The sequence below is a fragment of the Polyergus mexicanus genome, unplaced genomic scaffold (assembly GCF_030449975.1).
Source record: "Polyergus mexicanus isolate NDT 795.1 unplaced genomic scaffold, iyPolMexi1.0 SCAF_9, whole genome shotgun sequence".
Lineage (NCBI taxonomy): Eukaryota > Metazoa > Arthropoda > Insecta > Hymenoptera > Formicidae > Polyergus > Polyergus mexicanus.
The window spans coordinates 9809561-9829200 of NW_027223329.1; the positions used below are offsets into that span (position 1 = coordinate 9809561).

A 19640-nucleotide genomic window follows, 5' to 3' on the forward strand; every position below is an offset into this window, starting at 1 on the left:
AACGTTACTGTACATCGCGTGTATTTGTCAGCAGTAGCTGGCAATGATTGTCGAAGCTTTCATTATCAGTCTGTACGCTAACGTATACTTTTAAGTAGATTCTCTATATACATTAAATCGAGATTAAGAAATCTTCTGCGTCGCGAACAATGCTAGGAAGTAATTTTCTGTGCAATTAAGTTTTCAGTCTTTATCGTTGCTTATGTAACAATAACGAAAAAACTCGAGAATCCGTGGGACCGTCTGAGAAACTGAGAAACAATTGACTAAATTGCCTTAGTAATATCATTCGTAACATATCGTCGCTTACTCAAATCGTTTCATTATACTTGTCCTCATCTTCATCTATTTTAATTACTTTTTCATTTCCTTTTATACTAGTTTTTCGCCAAATCTCTATATTTTTTTAAATTGAATTTACATGTGCCTTGCAATATCTATTTCAGAAGATTGATTGCAAAAAGTTGAAGAATACTAATTTTGGAATCGAATATTTATATCGTATCTTTCGCAACAATGCTCGCTTTGCTCTTTCATATATGATCACCGCTATTTTTATATCTTTCTAGCGTGCCTCCAAATCGTCTGTATTTTCAGGATTCAATTATCTAGGAGATCGCCTTTTTTTTTTATATACATAACATACTAAGATTTTTCGTCTCGTCGACATATATTCGATGCATTTCCTATTTTCAGGCAAAAAGTTATCGATATAAACGCGAATAATGAATTTTTAATGAGTTTTTTATTCTGAACCAATCTGGTTACGCAATCCGAATATAAAATATTATATTTATATCTCATAAACTTGTATAATATTAGGATAGTAAATTTACACTACTACTTTTAAATAAAATTAATTGGACATTTATAAATGAGTATCCGTTGTCATTTTAAGTTACTCGCAAGTATTTGCAAAGAGTATAAAATGAGTATATAAAAAGAAAAATCACAATTTGTCAAAATATCACGTGGAATTTATTTGAAGTCACATTTTATTACAATTGAAAATTACTTATATAAATATACGTTGCAGTCATGTAATCCAAAATCCGATCTTATCCCACGCCATCGTTCGCGCGCAAAATAAGAGGTTTGCGAAACTACAGAAAATCTATCGCGCGATTTCGCACACAAGCTCTTAAAGTTATTGTTATCTACAGAAGGGGGAGAGGAGGGATATATATGAAACCAGCGAGGAGGTCCGAATGTGTATCCTGTATTTACATATACATTAAGTCGCGGAGCGTAATTGCAATCGCGTTTACACACATACATACATACACACATACATACGCACGCACGCACAGACATGTAGATCGAATATACAATTAAAAGTTTGGCGCGACCGACGGCGATGGAAGCAATTTCCCGAATTTGCCGAGACTAATTCCGTTATTTCGAATTTCGTCGCAACAGGGATAAGAGATGTCGGCCTTAACGAGCTGCATCGCGTATACGCGTACGATATGATGGTGGCGAATTTGGTGGAATTGCGGAGCGAGCGAACCGGGTCTGCATACAACCCATAAATTCGCTAATAATTAATAAAAAGCGTGACGATGCGGCCGCTGCGGCGTAATAAGAGAGAGATTTTCTTCTTCACGTGCGCTTCGCACTACGAACAATAAAAAAAAAAAGAGAGACAAACGAGACAATTAGTATCCTAAATAATATATTACTAAGCAAGACAAAATCACACGCCATTATAGCGCTTCGCTATATGTTACAACGACATAGAACGATTATCCTCGAAAGTGCTGGAGATGTTTAAACTATAATACGTGGCAAAAGGATATAAATATTCATGTGTGCTTCACGGCCTAGCGTATGTCAAATGAAAATTACAGGCGTAAATATTCGAATACATAATACTAACTATTTTGTATATATTTTAATTTCTTGGAGAAAATTTTTAAGAATACGCTTACTTATAATAGTACTTGGTCCGTATTTTTTTATTTTAAAGTAACATTCTTAGAATATATAATTTATATTTTGCATTTTATATTTAAAATGCATTTCTATGTCATGTTTCGCTCAGTCGCGACGCCGTCAAATAACAAATAATTATGTGATAACAAAAAAAAAAACGCCAGAAATTCTACATCTATCGCATAAAAGCGAATGCGAATGGTACTTTGATGCGCCTTGTTACATCGAATTTTTGTACAAAAATAATTTGTCAGATTAATCTACAACGGAGAAGTCCTCTCTCGTCGCGTCTTCACGATTCTTCCTTAGGGTTACAAGATTTTCGAGTGAAACGTTTCCGACGAATATCCTGAAAACAGAAATCCGTAAAGTTCGAAGCCTGTCCGATCTTCTTCCATCGCGCCCCGCAGGAGTTTCTGCAAGAAACTTTTACAACGTCCTCTTTTTCAGTCGAGGAGGAAAATACCAGCGCGATTCAGGATTTCCTATTCAATTTGTGAGTCAGTCACTCCCCCCCCCCCCCCACAGCTGGAATATCTCGAGTCCTGAAAGAGAAAGTGCGTGATATAAGTTAGATTCGTAAATTATTCGACAAAAGTGACGCATTATACATAGCCCGAAAATATCCAGCATATATTTTGCATTGAAGCGAAATGGACGAAAATAAAAGAAAGCAATCGTAAAAAATGCTTTAGAAACATGCCAAATTGGCGGAACATTGATGAGATTTTTTTACAAGAAAAAAACATTTGCACAGGAGCGAATTTTCCACTTTCGTCAAATCATTTTTTTTTCTTTTTTTTCTTTTTTCAATTAAAAATGATTTTCTTATATTAGAGAAGAGGTTGTTTAACATCATTTTTAAATTATTATCTAAGATATAAAAAATTTAAAGTAATAAGTTATTTATAATAATATTATTCAACGCATTAAATATGCAAAGTGCGCATTTCTTCATGGAAAAAATTGATTTTTTTACCATTGCGTGCGCTCTCCTTAACTTTTTAACGATAGATGCCGTATGAATATAATGCAAGATTTTGCAACAAGTTGAGAAAAAGAACATACAGGCGATTTCATCTATGTCTCGATGCCATTGAAAGTTTCCATGTCATGCGTAGCATTCTCCTGATTTTTCGTCTTTGGCGAGAATAAACATCGATAAATCAGGGCCGCGATCATGGCACCTCCGATCGGCCCTAGCCAATACACCCAGTGATCATTCCAATGATTATTCCAGACCGCTGGTCCGAATGTCCTAGCGGGATTCATACTGCAACCGGTGTAAGGAACGAAAGCCAAAGCAAGCATGGTGATGCACAGACCGAATTTTATCGCTACCGAGTCGGTGTTTTTCGCATTTCGCGAGTCCCAAATTGCGCAGGCGAAGAAGACAAATATTCCCGTGGCTAAAACCTCAACTACGAGTCCATGAACGATCGTTAATTCTGTATTAATATTCGTTGTGCAGAAGGAATGGTTCACGTTGTCTTTACCATTGTGCAACAAATGCTTCGGCGTTATAATCTGTAATCAATATTTAAAAGAAGAGTCAATCACATATGATTAATATTATGGCAAAATATTAAATTAATCAATGTTTTTTTTAAAAGCTTGCAAAAGTGCAAAGAATAATTTAAAGCAATTACAATTATATTATTGCGATATATAAAGTTTATTTAATATCGTATATATATATTTATTATTTAATTTTCCGAAAGATTAAACCGCAATTAACGAGCTTATATAGATAATCTTTAAGAGAAAGCTCGAGCGAGTCCAAGTAATTGTCAGATTGTAACTTTGAGATAACATAATTTTTTATCACAAGTATTTGTGATTTTCACTTGAGAGCCCTTTAATAACTTCTTAAATTGATAATTTTTATATACAATATATATAACGCGTTATAAAAACACGATATACGATATAAAAAAAAAAGGAATATCAATAATAATTCTTTTTTTGGGCGTGGTCGCCAAAACCTAATTTGAGTATCTACTGTAATCTTAAAGAGTAAATGAATATGTACATATTCATCGACCTTTAACAAACCGTAGCCTACCAGGCTACCCAAGCATTGTGCAACGATGTAGAATCCGGCCATCAGGAGGGTCTTATTGCCGAGAATCACCGTGGCCACTGTAATAGCCGGATTAATGTGAGCGCCGCTGATATGGCCAACACTCTGAAAAAGGAGTGTAAACGAGGAACGTTTAATCGACGATAAGATTCGATAACGTCGCTTCTCACCGCCTCATTTATTGTACTAGATACTGTGTTTTATATATTTTTTTATATATATTTTCTTCACAAGATATATTATTAACGAAATCTCTCTCTCTCTCTCTCTCTCTCTCTAAAATAATCTAAATATAAAATATTAATGAGAAAGATATGAAGAAAAAATAATATAAATGCTGCGAAACAAACGTATATTGGCGCATCGCAAAACAATATTATTTTCAAGAATAAGACACGTGTTAATAGTCAAATGGCACGAATGATTTATACCTGTACTACGATCATGACAGCGATACCGAAAGCGAGGCCAGTTTGTAAGGCTGGTGGCGGAGTTTCCAAACTACCCACGCATGCTGTGCATCCTAGAAAGACCAGCATTGCCGTTCCGATTAATTCTGCCAGAACGGCCAGCAACTTGTCCCGCAATGTGCTGCCTTCTTCCATCTTTTTTAACCCTGAAATATAAATGGACATTTCGGTCTTTAACGCATCATCAATTTATGCGCGGTGTCAATACATTGCTACATTTTTATTCATTGCCGTAATAAATCTCTTTAGATATTTAGATCAATTTTTTTTTAGCTTTGTTTATAACGAAGAGAAGGGGAGGGAAGAGCAAACCTATACGAGAATTTCGTAAAAATTTCCGAAAAAAAACATGCATGTCGAATCTCTATCTATTTAATATTTACGTCGTTCGTAAGAATGCAATTGAGAAATTTTTACGAATAATAACAGTTTATAATTTATATTATATTATTGTACGAAATGTAAAATTTGGAAGTTAGAATAGGGGAAAACCAAAGCGCGACTACACGAATAATTCACGAATTGCCGCAACGAACGAAAAAGATAAAACGCAGCTTTATGTTACCATTTTGTAGAAAAGGCTGCTCGAGAGTGCGTCATCTTCGTGCTTTTATGTGAAAAAGTATGAAAATTTGCGCTCTCATTACCGATACGGTCGCATCGTGCGCCAACACGATGGCGTATTTAATTAAAATATTCGTGCGCGACTATCGTGCACGAACGAACAGTCTCTACCAAAATATACATGTTTTTAATTCTGCGCATTAAACGAAGAGCCGAAGCCAGCCAGATTGAATGTATAATCGAGGACGGGCACTTTGTTTTTAAAGATGAATAAAGCGTATGTATAGACGATATATGCACGTGTATTGAAATTGTCGTTCACGACTTGCGAATCTCTTGAATCGTTAGCGTGAGAAGAAAGATAATAAGAGATGATTCAACAGAGTTCTATATTTCTTTAAGCTTTTTTCACCGATAAAGGATATTAAAGCCACAAAGATGGCAAGATTGTGCTATTTAGTTAATTTCGCATTTAAAAACTTGAAAAGAGCAAGATTCTCAACATCTTTCCGTATTAATGTTATTCAGAAAAATAATTACTTTTCCTGACATTTTTATATTTGCAATTTACGATATGTTTTCATATCACGATCATATTCGATTTTATTTATTTTGAAATGTACGCTGAAATGATTGTTCTTCGATGAATTTCAAAAGTATATAATAATGTGCTTGATGCAAAAGTATTTTTGGATCGACAGGCAGGATAAAGTTGGACTCTGTTACTTTATTGTGAACTTTCGAGTGAAAACTTTGTTCGCTCCACGTCGAATGCGATTACCATTGGTGTAAACCTAAAGTAGAAAGGAGCAACGAGAATTTACATGAAAGCATCGGTGAAGTTATGCATATCGGAGGTCGAGCAACTCTAGCGTTGTTAAAGAGAGAGATGCTGGACTTGGATAAGTATCCTCCACTCTTGTGTATCGAAGCACTTTGCGTTCTTTCTCTTTGACAGGATGGTATAGTTTTCTTCAATGTATTATACGTTCGTATTAAATTTTCTCGATGTAATTCTCGCGAGTGTCCGCGCTATAAAATTTTCACGAGAGTGTTTTTGAAACTTTTGCCCGCGGCCAAAAGTTGAACTGAATTACAATTTACGACAACTAAATTAAACTATGCTCTTTGAGCCATTAACCGTTGTAACGCCCATTATTTTCGCATTATTTTACTACGCAACTTTCATTTATTTCATTCCGGGTAATTTAACTCAACTTTGAAACGCAAGAATTAAATTATATCCGTAGTAGAAGATGAATTCAATTCTCTATCTTTCTCTCTCTCTCTCTCTCGCTATCTATCTTTCTGCTCGCGAGAGAGATATTGTAATATACGAAATATATCGCTAGTTATCGCATATTGAGTAATATCTCGGGTTGATGTTTAGTATTTCAGGCTCCAATGAGAGAAAGACGGCCGAGTAATCAGTAATCAGTGCAGCCAAAGATCACGGCTCAGTGACATTTCTTCTCGTTCTACGTAGCTTTGATAAAATTTTATAATTATTTATCGGAGCATCATATATGAAAATCAACGAAAATATTAAATTTTTAATTTCATCATTGGACAAATTTCACTGATTGCGATCAATAATTTGTTTAATGTGATAATTTGTTTAACGTAATAATAAATGATTCCATTATTATATCTTGCTATATGTTACACTCGCACGATTCGCTTTTCCCGAACGGATCATTGAAAGACGCTCGCGCTCTTCCGATTTCCATTCAGACGATATTCCTAACTTCACATACGGATGTCAATATCCCTTGACTTTAATCGTGCTCTTATATATTGTATATATATATATATATATATATATATATATACAATCCGTCCGCGCTTCTGAGCTATGCATAGAGATGCCAAAGCACGTTTACTCTAGAATTACGGCCGAGTCGTCGTGATTAAACGTATGTCGCACGGATATAATTAGAAGCTAGCACGTGTCACGTACAGTTCCCACTAGCGTACAGGCTTAGTGTGACATAGAGCGAGACTGATGGTAATCAGTCATCGACATTCGCGGATTAGCCGGATTTCGATATGATGACGGGAAGGCAAACCGATGTACTCGAAGCCGTTCAAAGTCAGTGTTTATCCTCTCAAAAGCGGACATTCTCTATTCTCGGACATCATATCGATTGCATGCGCAATAAATACTTGACGTATTTCACGACGTAAGGTACATAAAAGTTGAGAGCAGACCAAGAGATATAAGTTGCCATATAATTCTCTTCATTTTGAAAGTAAAAACACTTACGAAGATAATTATTGCGAAATTCAATTATTTCATTCTAACGATTAGAGAAAAATTAAAATTGTGATACATCGCGCCATAAAATATAATCATGTCTGAAAATTTATAGAATGAAATTTTTATAATATTATATAAAAAAATTACTGTATACGCGTACGTTCAATTTTCTTACGCTTCATTTTTTTACGCTCGTATATATTATCAAACTATTTGTACGAAAAAATTTCGCTTTTATTCATTTCCTTTGTTTACTTATTTATCCAAGATTTAAAAAAAAAAAATAATAATAATAATAATAATCCGACGATATTGTAAAACCCGGTTACAGCATTTAATCAACATAAAGAAATTGGAACGCGCGTATGGCTTTACGAGGTCTCTTAATATTTCGCTAATTTATCGCCGGTTAATGATCCGATAGTCGTAAACACGACAAGTACTGGCGGAATAAAGTGTAGAAAGTCATCGTACCCGCGTTGTATATTAGGGCCGAATGGGAAAAACGCATGCGAGCTCACATCGAAACACGGTATATATCTGTATATGTATATAACGTGGAGTTTATGGAAATATATCTCGTATCTTTATCGTCGAGATGTGCACTTTCCAAGTTGCGAGTAACTTGAACGCGATATCTCTATTCGTTAATTAAAAAAAATCAAACTCCGGGGAACGGAGGCTGTCGGAGATAATTAGCAAGAAAGTGCCGGAGAGCGTAATTACGGACCGAGAAAGTATAATCGACGATTATAGTTTGCCGAGTGAAATGTTTCGTATTTCTGTATATAATACTTCGCCCTCAATATTCTTTTTTGACTTTTTTTTTTCTTTTCTTCCATTTTCTTTAATGAGAATAAAGGAAAGGGAGAAGTTTGGATCGAGAAAGTGATGCGCTTTTTTGATGCATTTTCATCGATGCACCATTTACAGTATCTCGCATACAAATATAAATTAATGCTCATTGCTTTTAACGTCTCTCTCTCTCTCTCTCTCTCTCTCTCTCTCTCTCTCTCTCTCTCTCTCTCTGGAAAATTTCCATCGATATATACCGACCACAGCATACATAGTTTTACCAGCTATCGATAGCGTATAAAAGACAGTAGGAATCTATGGTATGACTCATGACTGGATTGATAAAGTAGCAAAATGCATTTCGCGTGTGCATACTGTAATATATTCATGTTATTATATTTTTATATTAATCATTAAGTTCGGATTACATATCAAAAGTAAAACAATATATTTAATTAATTTGATAATGATAATATTGTAATTCGCTGTAATTTAATAACAAGCTATTATCGTTACAGATAAATAAATTATTGTGATGGGATTTTTTTTTTTTTTTTTATTAAATTATAGTCGCAGATTTATAAAGGAATGAATTACAAGGAATGAATTGCAACGCGTGTTGCACGTGAGTTTAAAGTGTGGCAACTTCTATAATTAGTGAATCGCTCAACCTTTTGTAATTCGCGGTCAATTCTTCGCGCAACGCGCTTGATAACTAGATAACGTACGTGAAAAAGGCAATTTACTTCGACAATTTAAAGAAAGATATTCTCCACTATGCCGCGAATTTCAACGATCTCTAATAGCGACGACCGTACACGGTGAAATTTCCATAAATCAACTGCACCGAAAGGGTAGAAAGCCAGTTTTTGTCGTAACGCACGTTGCAACGTGCGATGACGAGCGGTAAAGTACGCTTCGCGTTAATTTCCAACGCCTATTTCTTCTCGCCACGTGTTACGAGAAATTCGAAAAAAAAAAAAAAAACACACCTACGACAAGCTCGCAACTGCTCGTGACATTAAAACGACATTATATTTCCAGTAATATATATGTCACGATGTATACGCATGTCACAACGATCAGAGGAACAATATTTGATCAACTCGTTTAATCAACTAGTAATCGATATTAACAAAACGATAAGATAACGCGAACGGATCATTAATTACCTTCCAACTCACGCACCTGGATAGACGTACATTAAAAAAATTATGTTAAATTAAACAGTTATACATTTGAGACAAACGTACAATCGTTCGTTTAATAATTCCTTTTATAATTTTCATATCAGATGTTTTAATGTAGTAACGACGATCGTAATATAATTTTTATACTTGTGGGAAAATATCATTTCTGTCATCTCATGATAATCGACGCGATATAAACCCAAGTATAAGAACATATTCGCTTTTATTCATTGCATCGATTATTCTCATTACCAATTCCATTGCATGCTGTTCGCTATGTTAATTAACCAATGTTAATAAACTTCCTGATCTTTAGTCAAAATTATGTACGCTGTATCCGCCTCCGTAATTACAATTCGTAATGCGCTCGTATTCTACCGATCAATATTAGTAAAGCATTTAACATAATTGATTTTCCAATCCACACATCCGCAAATGGTGAATCCGTTGAGCTTTTGTCAAGGATTGATTAGGAATCAGATATAAAATTGATCAACGTGAAAATAACGTGTTTATTCCACGTGACACGACACGTTACCGTCACGCATGTTCGTTATTATTGCGTGTGAAAGTACCGAGAACCTCTTCTGACATTTGCTAATCATCTGCCGGCTACTCGCGACGAGAACGTCCGAACACGTTCGTTACATAATACATTCGGAATATGCGTCTTCGATTTGTGTAACGCGGTTTGCGTTATTCCGCAAACAACGTCATTTACGCAGAAACGCACGATTCAGCTGTAAAATACGATGAGAACGATATCTTAGCAGGTAGCGTGAAATATACGACCGGCTACGTGTGATTTGCAACGATCTGTCGTTACACTCTGATACCATCTTCCCGTGCGAAATCTATAGTGCCGAGAGAATGTAATTTCCACGAGCACGCAAGCGCGGGCATCTTTTAAAATCTGTGTATTATTTTTCTCGAAACAACCTAAATTATATCTCTTTTGCAAAATGAAAAAAAAAAAGATTATATGTTTTCCAGATAATTGTTTCGGTAAAATTGTGCATAAATTTCTTAACAAGCTTCTTAAATTACATTTACATCATTTGCGTGTTTTAAAATATCTCAAAATATAAAACTAAAAAAAAAAAAATGAATATTTTTTAAAGAAATAAATTGCAGAAGAAAATATAATAGTTTTCCGATAAGTTATGCGTTAAACTTTGATTTACTTCATGGATCATCATTTACTTGAACGAATATAAATATATTTTTTTTTTCGATGAGCAAGATTACAAGACCCGTATAGAAAATAAATATTATACAAGTCATTTGTACATTCGAATACATTCATAATCCATATTTTCACATCTCACAAGTGAAATGCAACGAATCCTCGTGAATTATAGAAAATGGGTTAGTAATAGTACCGTGAAGAGAAATCCTTGCTTTTTGCACCGACTGAGAGGATGCAACGGCGAACTTCGATTAACTGTCGTGAACATTGAGATGCATGAAAGCGCAGCGATGCGCAAAAACAAATGCGCTTTTCTCCATCGCCCGCTTTTCTCGGGTTTTTGCTTATTACTCTGTTGCAAAAAAAAAAAAAAAAAAAATTTTTAAACGAATGGCGCGCTTCTAATCGTCTAATCTTGCAGGTGCATTTAATGCACAAATATTCTTTCTTCGCGAGAAAAAGTATGCTTGATATTTTTCGCTTGCAAGAACTCTACTACGTTTTAATATATGTCTTGAAAAAAGCATAAAAATCGCTGCGTTATTCGATTATTAGCGATAAACTTTCGCACGCTGTCAATTATTCGCTTTTGTGCTTTTTGCGAGAGAACGATTGGCAATGATCAATAATTATTACATGCATAATTACACGCGCTCTGATATAACGTATTATTGATTACACTGCATCGTAACGATTTGCATAGTCGATTAGATTCGCGATGGTACGATGTCGAAAGTAATTTCATCCATTCGACGCGTTGCATAAAAACAATTTCTCAATAAGCGCCGGAAATGTAAAATACTATCGAAATACGCGTGATCCATGCACGATGGATTTCTCACGTTATCGTTTATCTCTTTCAAGAGATTAATCTTACGAATTTTTAGATATATTTATTTAATTACCGAAATTAGAAATTCATAATTTTCTACTCTAAATTTAAAAATATTTAGCATCTGTATGATATACGTATATTTATATCGTATCTCAATATTTTCACGTACATGAATATCTATAACCGGCTTTTTATTATTCGCCAAATAACTAAATTATCTTCAGATATTTTCAGGAATTTTTTTGTTATTGTCTATTCTGTTCTATATAAATGTAAGTAACATCACGATTGCGATTGAGCATTTGAATCTTGCAATTGCGATAAGTATCGCTTAGAGTGATGCAGTAATACTTATGCAGGTTATATCATCATATGTGGAATGCGTTCTGTCGGCCGTATGTTATAATGAAGTACATGAAAGATACGCATCAGGAATATTGTAAGCTTGCGGGGAAATAAAGTTCGTAATGCAGACTTATCTTCATCTATTTATCTATATAATTAGAAGTACAAAATGATAGAGCGCACGCAGTCCATAAGTTAATATATTATAAAAATAAAATAAAAAGACTTTCTCTCTATATGTGTTTTCTTTCTGAAGATTGGAAAATATATGCGCATATATATATAACATTAATATGTGTGAAATATGAAGAAATAATTATTGTCGAGTGTCAAGTCGACAACCTGATAATTTCCTTCTCTTTCGAACTGCACAAAAAATTGATTATAATATATGTAGCGTAATAAATATGTACGGACTTATTGAGAATTTAATCTCTATAGTTATTACATCATTGCTGTACGTCTGCGAAGATATCTGGCGATAGACTCCGCAAGAATCATAGCGGGAAGAGGTATACGGTGATCTTTTTCTTACGTGGAATACGCGGCAGAGAATATAACATCGCGTACCGTTGCTGCAAGTGTGACAGTAGGTCAAGTTCGCGATGTGAATGGCCGGAGCAGATGATGTGACTGTCGAGCCAGACTCGATGTACCCGCTCGTAAGATGTGCCGATATCATCTTTCTTCCGTCATCGGCGCCGTCTCAATTTTTAGCGGCAACCGAGAGAGAGAGAGAGAGAGAGAGAGAGAGAGAGAGAGAGAGGGAGATTAACGGCATTTTTACATAGGCACTCGCTATCGAGATGCCCGAATTCCTTCCCTCCCGCTGAATTTTCATTCTCGAAATTTTATCACGGGATCGGCAGAAACACCCGTGTTTCGGGATGCGAAACATATTGTACTTCCTCTGACGTGCCTGAAGTTTCAGACACGATCGAAATGCGTATAAAACGCTTCGTATTATATTATGAATCATCTCTAAAGTTTCGAGCGCTGTTAAATGCTACAGAAATATTTCAATTAATATTGCAAAGTTATAATTTATTAATTGTAATTATATATTAATTATTAATACTTGAATTACGATATTTATGAAATTTGACTTATAAATCTTTCTCTATATTATTAATTTTATTCATTAATTATTAACATTAACATTTACTAATTATTAATGACATATATGATATCAATTATATATAATGTCATGTATTTCTATTATATTAATATTAGTTTTTATTATTCTCTCGAATTAATGCGTATCTATCTTGAAAATTCGTTGCAGAAACATTTGCCGCGGAGAAATACGCGGATAAATAATAATAAGATCGCGTTATACTGCGACACGAAAGACCATTGTCTCGCCTTTGATTGCATTCCCATGACATTTTAGTGTCTATCTGCTATATCGCTACGTCGCGCATATCGTTGTGGAAGCGGAGCACCATCGTGAGAACGGATACGGAGGAAGTATCGGTAAATTACAACGCGATTGTCACGATAAATCGTAACGAGAAAGAGTGAAACTCTGGATTTTCTAAAACTCGAGAATATCGCGATGTACTAAATTTTCTCAAAGCGTCGCTTGTTCCATTTACAGCAGGCTCCCCAATCTGGCAATAATTATATCGTCTCAGGAATCCGGAGCAGCTTTACTGCGATAACATCGCTTATGCGAATTGCCCAGATTTCGATGAATGTGAATTAAAAGGTTTAAAAGATCGTATAAATACGACAAAAAGCATATAGCGAAGAGATTATGATAATCGAGGAAAAAGAAAATTATTATTTATTTTTTTATTCGCGCGCGATTTATTCTGTGCGTCTACAATGAAGCCGAAAATGCTTTTATTACAATTTGTGCTTACATATATTTCGCTATTTGCACTGCTCTTATTATGAAATTAAAAAAAAAAAAAAAACAATCTCAATCCGTCGAAAATAATTTGCACGCATTAGTATAATTTGCTTGTCACTGATCGCCATCGACAGACTGAACTTCTTTAAGCGCCTGACGTGACAACGAGAAATATTTACTGCCGACATTGATGTATCTGCACTGTAAATATCTCGTGTAGAAACTTACATCAGAAATTTGCGTTGCATTGTGCGTCTTTAACAATAAAAATGACGTAATAATATTCGCGATGCACGCGAAAATTTTTATGAAGCGACTGCGCGTTTCCAGATTAATGATATTATTACGAAAATTGTAATATATAACATGATGACATAAAAAAATAATTATTACAACGATAGAGGTCTTCCGCGATCGTTGGCGATGTCGCCGACATTATAATGCAAGCGATTCTTAAACACTGGAGTTTCAAAATTTCCTTTCGTCAAATCGAGTACAAGTATACACTCCCGTGTTGTACAATCCACGATTCTCAAACTACTTTCTATGCCGAGCAAGAGACAAAGAACTACTCCGTTATTCTATTTTCTCTCTTAATTTGTCATTATGTTTCTTTAAATTGGTATACGAATTATAATGCACGAATGTTCTTGTATTGAAAAATATTATTTGAAGTACATTTCTCTCTCTTTCTCTCAAAATTTTATCTTGAATTTGTAGGAGGAAATTATTTATAAAGTATCTCAACCAGTTTTGGAGGACTTTTGTTCCAACACATTCTTGTTTGTGAATGCAAATGAATATTTGTGGGCTTTTAACGTATTTCGAAACAAAGTATCCAAAGTATTTACATCAACGTGGCATGAACAAGTTTCTAATCATTTACCGCAATGTTCCAGGAAGGGATTATGAGGCGATACGTGACCCGCATTTTAATATTAATTCTTCGCTCAACTCTCCACGCGCTATATTAAATTCTAATTAATTCCCGAAGACTATCGCGTGTATATTCGCGACTATAAATTGGACTCGCGTCGCTATCGCGGGTGAAAGTGCACGCGAATAATTCAATATTTCGCGTGCGAGATCTGTTTCCCTAGATTTTCTCAGGAAGATACAATCCACAAAAAGCCATTCGGGAATAATCAATTCCTCTCATCCGCATCCTCTTCTTTTTTCTATCATTTATCGGATCTAATTGTAAGACTTTCGCGGAACGCATTGTGAGAACGTCCGAGGGAAATGAAGCTTCAAATTAATTAATATCTCGCGATGTAGATACGCTGCGAAGCGTGTAACATATTAGAGGAGCTAAAAACAAGAGATTGACTCGCTTGAAATTAAGATCTCCAAACACATCATTTTTCCGCGCTTGTAAAACGAAAGAGAGAGAGAGAGAGAAAAGAGCAAGAGAAAAGAAGTTTGGTGCTAAGCATATACGCGTCCCGCTTTATAATTATCATCTAATTTCATTAGCGAGAGACTCCTCGCGTACGTGCCTCGGAAAAACATCCGAGCAACCGTGTTTCCTGATGCGGTCGTATTATGCACTTTCTTTTTCCTAGAGAAACGACCGAAATACGCTCGTCAAAAGAAACACAATCCGCTTTCTAGATCAAACAGCGAAACGCGCCGCCAATTGAAAACTCTCGTCGCGTTACACGGTGCTTGAAACTGCTGAAACTTTTCTTTCATTTTAATGAAAGAAAAGATTATTTGATAATTTAGAAAAATATAATCTATAAATATGTGAATAGATTAGATCGCTATTGATTTTACAGGAAAGAAATTATACAGTCTTAAAGATCATGTCGAGAATATAATCCATTTGTCGAGTCACGTGGTTGAAACGCGAATCGTTTCCGGAACTGAATATTTTTTTTCTCCGATACGAGAACGTCGCCTGCATAATAAATGGCAGGTGCAACTTACGATGACGTTATCCTTAAGCGCGAGAACTTACCTAATTTTCTTAATTTTCTCGTGCCAAGAATGCCATTGATACGGCGGGATGCAACGCGCGAAAGAGAGAAATTTCCCTCGGAGTCTCGCAAATCCGATTTCCGACCCAATTTTCAGGTCGGGAATACTCGTAGAGCGTCGCTTAGCATGCGCTCGGTATAATACAACCTCCGCTTTCTTCTTTCTTTCACCGAGAAAACCGGCGCGATGTGAATAGGAGGTCGGTCGATTCGCGATAGCAGACGATTCCGTGAGTTTAAGGTCAATCTTGAAAGCAGCAACGAACGATCGTTCGCGAGGCCTTTCCATTTTGTTATACGATCGATTCTTCCTATGAAACTTCACCGCGAAGTCACTTCTCTGTACGTTCCTTTTTCCCGAATAGGAAGCCGTGAAATTTTCAACGCGAGAATTCCATATTATACATATATATATATATATATATATAAATAAAAAAGTAAAAATTATAAATGTTCTATATTTTTCTAACATTTAAAGCGTGCAAGATCTCTCAAGAATTGTCACCTTGACAAACGCAGATACCAGAAAATGAAATAAAGATGAAAAACCAAAATTTTTTTATATAATTCTAACTTAAAGATTTTAGTAAAATTTATTATAACGCTTGATTGATAATTTAACATCAAGAATTAAATACAAGATTACTGTTAGAGAAGAAATTTCAGATAGGATTTATTACTAAAACATCCAGTACTTTTTTTCAGTGTTTGCTCCTATTGTAAATGTTTTTTGCTAATATCCTTTTTCTTCATTATTTTATATTATATCAAAAGAGAGATTGATCAATGAATAATCGTTTGAAAAAAATTTAATTTGCTCTTATTGACGAATAAAAATATTTTACTATTGTATTCTCCATCTAACAATATTCAATTACTTTACTTTACTTTACTCACGATAACCTTGGAGCAGGCATTGTTCGCGAAAGAATGATTAATCGTTGCAAAATTAGATGATTTCGAATTAAAAGTTTGAGATCTAGATTGATGTATGCGAAAATAGCTTCATATTCTAATAGGGCGGTAACCTTTACGAATTATAATGAAATTTGTCCCAAATAGTTTCATACACATGAAAATTTGTCATTCTACTAAACTTTTAGACGCCATTATTCACTCGATCGTGTTAATATTCAGTAATGCCTCGTGCTATTTTTTTAAACGTAAATTTCTGCAAACCATATCGATATAAAATGGAGATAAAATCTGATTATCCAATTTCGATTGAACTCTGTGCAAAAGTGAATTATCTAATGCGAAGTTTATCTTAAAAAATTCGAAACTCGACTCTTTTCTTGAAGAAAAAAAAAAAAAAAAATATGCGTAACGTAGAAATTTGCCATTGAAAAAAATTACCAATCTTTTTACCACAAAAATTTTTCCACAAAACATTGTATTAAAATTTGTATTAAATATACTTGCAAACTGTTTTTAATTTTCATTTGATTTTCTATATGAGTTTCTATTAAAATCTGTACATTTTCGAAGCCGTTTCTGATTTCATTGTAATTGCATCATTAATTTATACTCACAGGGTGTCTTCAACTTTTCCTTAGCCGATTGTAAGCTGCCAGATCTTAGCGCGATACCGATGCTCTTGGACTTTCCGACAGAATTTTCTGTGACACCCGGTGGAGATATTATCGATACACCATTTTGCTCCATATCGACACAATTAAACGATCACTGAAAACAATGATTATACTACTTTATACTATTATTCATACAGATTATACTATTTGTAAATATAAATTATGGCAATAAATTACGGTAATCGCGCGTCTCTTCGCTTTGTAATATTCTTATTTGAAGAAATTGCAACGGGAGAATGAGTTTACACCGATGCAAATAAGTTGGCAATGCATATATTTTTTTCTCGTTATCTTATCAATTGCTACTGTACTTTGAAATGGCTTGATATTTTTACTGCAATAAATTACCGTATAATTGTAATAAATTTAGATAAAATTCTAGCAAATTTTAGATTAATTATTGGTAAAATTCTTTGTTTTCTTTGTTTTATTAATATTGGTAAAATTCTTTGATAAATGTCAATAACATTTTTGACGAAATCTGCTTATTGAAATTTCCGTTGACAAGCCGCAAAATAAAAAAAAAAAAAAACCAATTCTTGACATATTTTTTTATCGATTTGGCGACAGTAGAATACCTGTGGCAAATAGAAATAATCGATGATAATGTAAATATCAATATCTTATTGAATTTGACAATTAGTCGAAATTAGACTCTGCGCCATTCTTATGGGAAAATGTTTTTCTGCGGATTTGGCTAATTTTTGGATATGTTATAGCCCTCGTCATTGTGAACGAATATCTATCAATGAACATAATTTGACCCTATGAACTGTTTTCGCGCTACAAGTTCTGGAAGGATTTCCAGATTAACGGATGAAGACTGAAAAAATGGCACAAACTTTCCATTCAACTCAATATATACACATTATATGTCTATTTTTATAATTGACATACATTAGAAATTTACACACACTATATCACGTATATTTGTTGTCTTTATATGGCTTTTAACAATAATGAGCACTAATACAGTCAAGAGTTGAAGATAAAAAAATTATTATTATTGAATATTATTATGCTAATGATTGACATTTCCACACACATGCACATTCGACCGAAGGTCATATATGTCGATTTGAAAAGCCTATATCCTTACATGTTAAATTTGGAAGATTTAAGATCAAGTTGAATAGTTCTCATAAGAATAATGCGGGGTCCTTTGTCAAATCGAATAATAGTTATATCGACATGCAAATAACAAACAAATGGAAAGGTGAGTTTTCCGAGCTGTCAAACGAACTTTGACGTTCTACGCGTAACTGATCGAATCGTATGTTTCATGATTGCCAGGCAGCAATGAATTGCATTTCGTTAATTAAATCCGTGATTTAGTACGCGCGTTATCGATCGATCGCGGCTTGTCGCGACTTTACATTGAATAAATCACTGCGCTTCCGATACTCTAGATCGCGCGATTCTTATTTCGATAAGTGTGTGCTGCTTGTAAAATAAAATAAATATTGATTTTCTAATGACGCGAACGTGAAACAAATTTTAAAGTAACTATTATCTAATCTTACTTAATTCTCTGCTTGATAACAGCCCTCTCTCTCTCTCTCTCTCTTTCTATTGTGCAAACTTTCGATGTTCTAATTTATACAATTTACGGAATTTGTCAAAGAAATTCCTTTCCGCAGCGATGCATCTATAATTATATGCACGTTACAAATGTAATTTTTATACTATAAATATCGGAAATTTTAAGGAAGTAAATAGAATAAAATAGTAGCTACAAAATCCGTAGCTATCTACTATTAACTAATTTCGCTTAATCCACTTTCAAAGATCTCTCGATAACAGATTGATTATCATAAAGTATGTAATAATCGATAACCGACGTCTATGATGTATTTGCATTTATATGTTTTTGCAATTTAGGAGCATACTAAAAAAGACTCTAGTTTTAGTATATTTAAATTGGAAGATTTTAACACGACCAACCGATAATCGATGAAAAAAAAAAGTCAAATATAAGTAGCATTTCAAAATTAATTTCTTCATACTTGTGTTAGTATATGTTATTTTTATCAATCGCACAGAAACTAGGAAAATTTTCATTTACTAGAGATGCAGAAATTACTAATCTTCGATTTTTCATGCCACGAAGAAGGATTTTCTTACCCGGAAGAGGAGGAGTTGGTGGCAGCTGCAGCGTCGCACAAACTTTACACGAACTCGCTCGATGATCCGATCGTTAAAAAAATCGTCAAAAAATTCGCACGTACGATCGGCACGTTGGCGAAGAACAAATATGCCCGCGGCTATTGTTGTTTATCCGCGTCTTGTATTTTATTGCTGCGTGGTTTCAAGAAGACTGAATCGTTTCGCGACTCGCGCTCACCTCTATATGTAGAAAACCCTCCACTGTGCCAACGGCCGGTTGGCCGTCACTCTCCCGTTACACGATGATTCCGTATATTTCCGCACACGACCATACGAATTCACGAAATGTACTTACCTGCCAAATTATTATCAACACACCGCACGCGCGCGCTTGCGATTTAGCTTCCGCGTCGGAAAATATTTACCACCGCATACA

The 19640-nt window shown here is 34.6% G+C and overlaps 1 protein-coding gene across 3 annotated transcripts; it reads right to left on the bottom strand.

Moving 5' to 3' along the window:
- Positions 1-1203: 1203 nt before the first annotated feature.
- LOC138936312 (aquaporin-like) lies at positions 1204-19405 on the bottom strand. Of its 3 annotated transcripts, XM_070301604.1 has the most exons (7): positions 19223-19405; positions 18622-18746; positions 17039-17192; positions 4450-4634; positions 3980-4123; positions 3004-3462; positions 1204-2480 (listed from the first exon to the last, which is right to left on the bottom strand). In XM_070301604.1, exons 3-6 carry the CDS (start codon positions 17169-17171, stop codon positions 3016-3018), a joined length of 909 nt encoding a protein of 302 aa, XP_070157705.1. In that variant the 5' UTR covers positions 17172-17192; positions 18622-18746; positions 19223-19405; the 3' UTR covers positions 1204-2480; positions 3004-3015. The 3 variants fall into 3 exon arrangements, with proteins under 3 accessions (XP_070157705.1, XP_070157704.1, XP_070157706.1); XM_070301603.1 differs by lacking the exon at positions 18622-18746; XM_070301605.1 differs by lacking the exons at positions 17039-17192; positions 18622-18746.
- Between the last annotated feature and the right edge of the window lie 235 nt (positions 19406-19640).